The sequence below is a fragment of the Lipotes vexillifer genome, unplaced genomic scaffold (genome assembly GCF_000442215.2).
Source record: "Lipotes vexillifer unplaced genomic scaffold, Lipotes_vexillifer_v1.1 scaffold86, whole genome shotgun sequence".
Classification (NCBI taxonomy): Eukaryota; Metazoa; Chordata; class Mammalia; order Artiodactyla; family Lipotidae; genus Lipotes; species Lipotes vexillifer.
This window is the reverse complement of record NW_006785406.1, coordinates 3684462-3686927: the sequence shown is the minus strand read 5'-3', so window position 1 is coordinate 3686927 and position 2466 is coordinate 3684462. Positions and strand designations below refer to the sequence as shown.

At 62.8% G+C, this 2466-nt stretch overlaps 1 protein-coding gene across 1 annotated transcript in view; it reads right to left on the bottom strand.

The window, feature by feature from the left end:
• Positions 1 to 1488: 1488 nt before the first annotated feature.
• SLCO2A1 (solute carrier organic anion transporter family member 2A1) overlaps positions 1489 to 2466 on the bottom strand; it is a 74954-nt gene continuing 73976 nt past the window's right edge. Inside the window, exon 14 of the mRNA XM_007457556.1 lies at positions 1489 to 1621. Coding sequence (XP_007457618.1) covers positions 1489 to 1621 — 133 coding nt within the window. The remainder of the gene's footprint in view (positions 1622 to 2466) is intronic.

Genomic DNA, 2466 nt, shown 5'->3' with positions numbered 1-2466 from the left:
GGACGGGTCTTCCAAGAGCAGTGGCACTCGAGAGCTCCGCATGTGGCCACGACCAATGTCCAGCTGCTCCAGAGGACACGGCGAGTCAGCTCCCTGTCTGGTAAAGGCCAGGAGCGGGCTCAGTCCGATGGGCGTGGACGGTCAAGGTCTTGTTGACAGTCTCCGGGTTCTTGCTTGTGCAGCCCCAGCCCTGCCCAGTGAGCCCACTCTGGGAGGAGGCCTTAGTGTAGATGGAGGGTGGGGAAGCTCCAGGAGAACCATGCGCCAGCACCGCCTTGCACAAGGTCAGTCTCCAATAAATAAAATACTTGTGGATGAAAGGCCTTCCTTGCTGGTTTCTGACTCTGAACCTGCGCCCACAGCAGCAGCGCCTCTCGGGCCAAGTCCGGAGAAGGCGCCCACCCCTCTGGAGGCGGTGAGAAGAGGCTAAGAAAATGCTGATGAGCGTGTTCAGGACGAGGAGAGTCAACCTCTCGGGCCTCTACTTTGTGGGCTGCAGATGGCCGAGCAGCCTGGCAGCTTTTGACATTCCCTGGGCTTCATCACCTGTTTTGCGGACATCCCCGATGGCCTCCCTTTACTCCGCGACACACAGGCTAAAGTCCAGACCAGGGAGCCCGTGTGAAGCCACCTCATCTGCGTCTGGGGAGGTTTGTGTGTGGGGGGGTTCTTCCCACCACTCTGAGATGACGAGTCCTGTCCTCACACCGTGGAGTGGGGCGTGGGCATCACGGCTATCCACAGCTGGCCGCAGGTGTTCACCACAGCGTGGCATTCTTAGCTCGAGATATACCCCCAGAAAGGCAGAGATAAACATGCACAGACCCGTGTATGGAAGGGCCTAGAGTTAGCGTGAACGGCATGTGGATGGCCCATCCTTGGGTGTCAGTCCCAGCTCTGGCGCCTGAGCGTGGGTAACCGAGAGGGTATAGTTGGCCGTACTTCCCAACGGGGCAGCTTCCAAAGTGGCCTCTCGGGGCAGGAAGCGAGGATCTGAGGGGAAGGGAGGCGGCCCCTCCTGGGTTCTGTGCTGGTGCCGGACCCGGATGCAGAGGGGGCTGCAGCCAGCCTCTCCCTCCCCTAGCCTGGTTCTGGCCAGTAAGAGCTCAGCCCTCCCTTCTTCCTCTGGGCAGATACCCAGAGGGCTCTCCGCCTGGGAAACCACCCACTACGGGGCTGGGGGCACAGAGCTGCCTCAGTGAGCATCCCTACTGTGCAGGATGAGCCTGGGCCTCTGGGGGCCCCTCCCAAGGGGCCAGGGAAGATCCAGCCCTCCAGCTCTGTGCCCCCCCCCCCCAGCCCAGGTGCACAGCAGCCCCAAGGGACCCTGGGGTGCTCTGGGAGGAGGGGACAGGGAAGGCAAATGGTAGTGGGGTTTTCTCTCTATTTTAAGAAACGAAAAGGAGATGCCGTGTTAACGTTAGTAAATGTGGGCAGGTGCGGGGCAGGGTCCGCTCTTGGGAGCAGGGCGGCGGCCGAGGTCGCCTGTCAGATGAGGCTGGCGGCCTTCTCCTGCACGTTGTACTCCTTGTTTTTCTTCACCCGCCAGCTGACATAGAGGAGCAGCAGCGTGCCCAGAGCCTTGTAGCCCACCTGCAGGCCCAGGTACCTGTGGGGCAGGAGACAGGCCCCGTGAGGGGTGTGGAGGCCCTGTGGCCAGCATCACAGTGGCCCGGGCCAGGTGTCCTCACCACTCAGGGCAGGATCCGGGCCCACCCAGGTGGGGCTGCTCTCCTCACTCCTTTTATCCCCAGGACCACAGGCCTCGCAGGGAGTAGGCGGGGAGTAGATGTGGGACTCCCAGTCCAGTGCTTCTCGTCCCTGCCCTGGCGCCCCCTGGAGGGCCAGAGAAACTGCAGACCCAGCCGCCTGGAGGGTCCTGCTGCCCAGCACAGCCAGGAGGGGGCACCTTCCCACTGCCTCTTGGTCTGCCCCTCTCCAGGCCTTCTATGCCACTCCCACGCCGTTTCCAGATCCCGTCCTGCCCCCTGAAGCCCACTCTCCCTGCTGTTTCTGTCTGTGTAATGAGGCAGCAGGTGAGGTGGCTGGAGGAGGTGCCGAACTCAGTGGTGCTGCAGCTGGGTGCCGCCTGCCCTTGGCCTCTGCCAGGAGCCGTGACGGGCCACCTCTTTCTGAGCAGTGGGAGGCTGGCCTGGCATCATCATCCTACAGCCACGGCCTCTCCCTTTGAAAAACCTCTTTCTGCTGCTGTTCCTGACACCCGAGGGCCAGTGGGGACCACAGAAGGGGGGCCACATCAGAGCAGCCCCTGAGTCTTGGACGGCTCTCTGTAAGCCCTGAAATGCCGGTCACTGGTGGCCCCGCTCCCTGCCCAAGGCAGCTCCCCTCCTGCCCTCTCCCTCGGAGGCCTGAGAGCCTCACAGTTGCCACCGGAGCAGATGATGGCCTCTGCTTGGGCCTGGGGCCTGGCATGTCGCGCGGGCCCTCACCTGTCTCGGAGAGCGT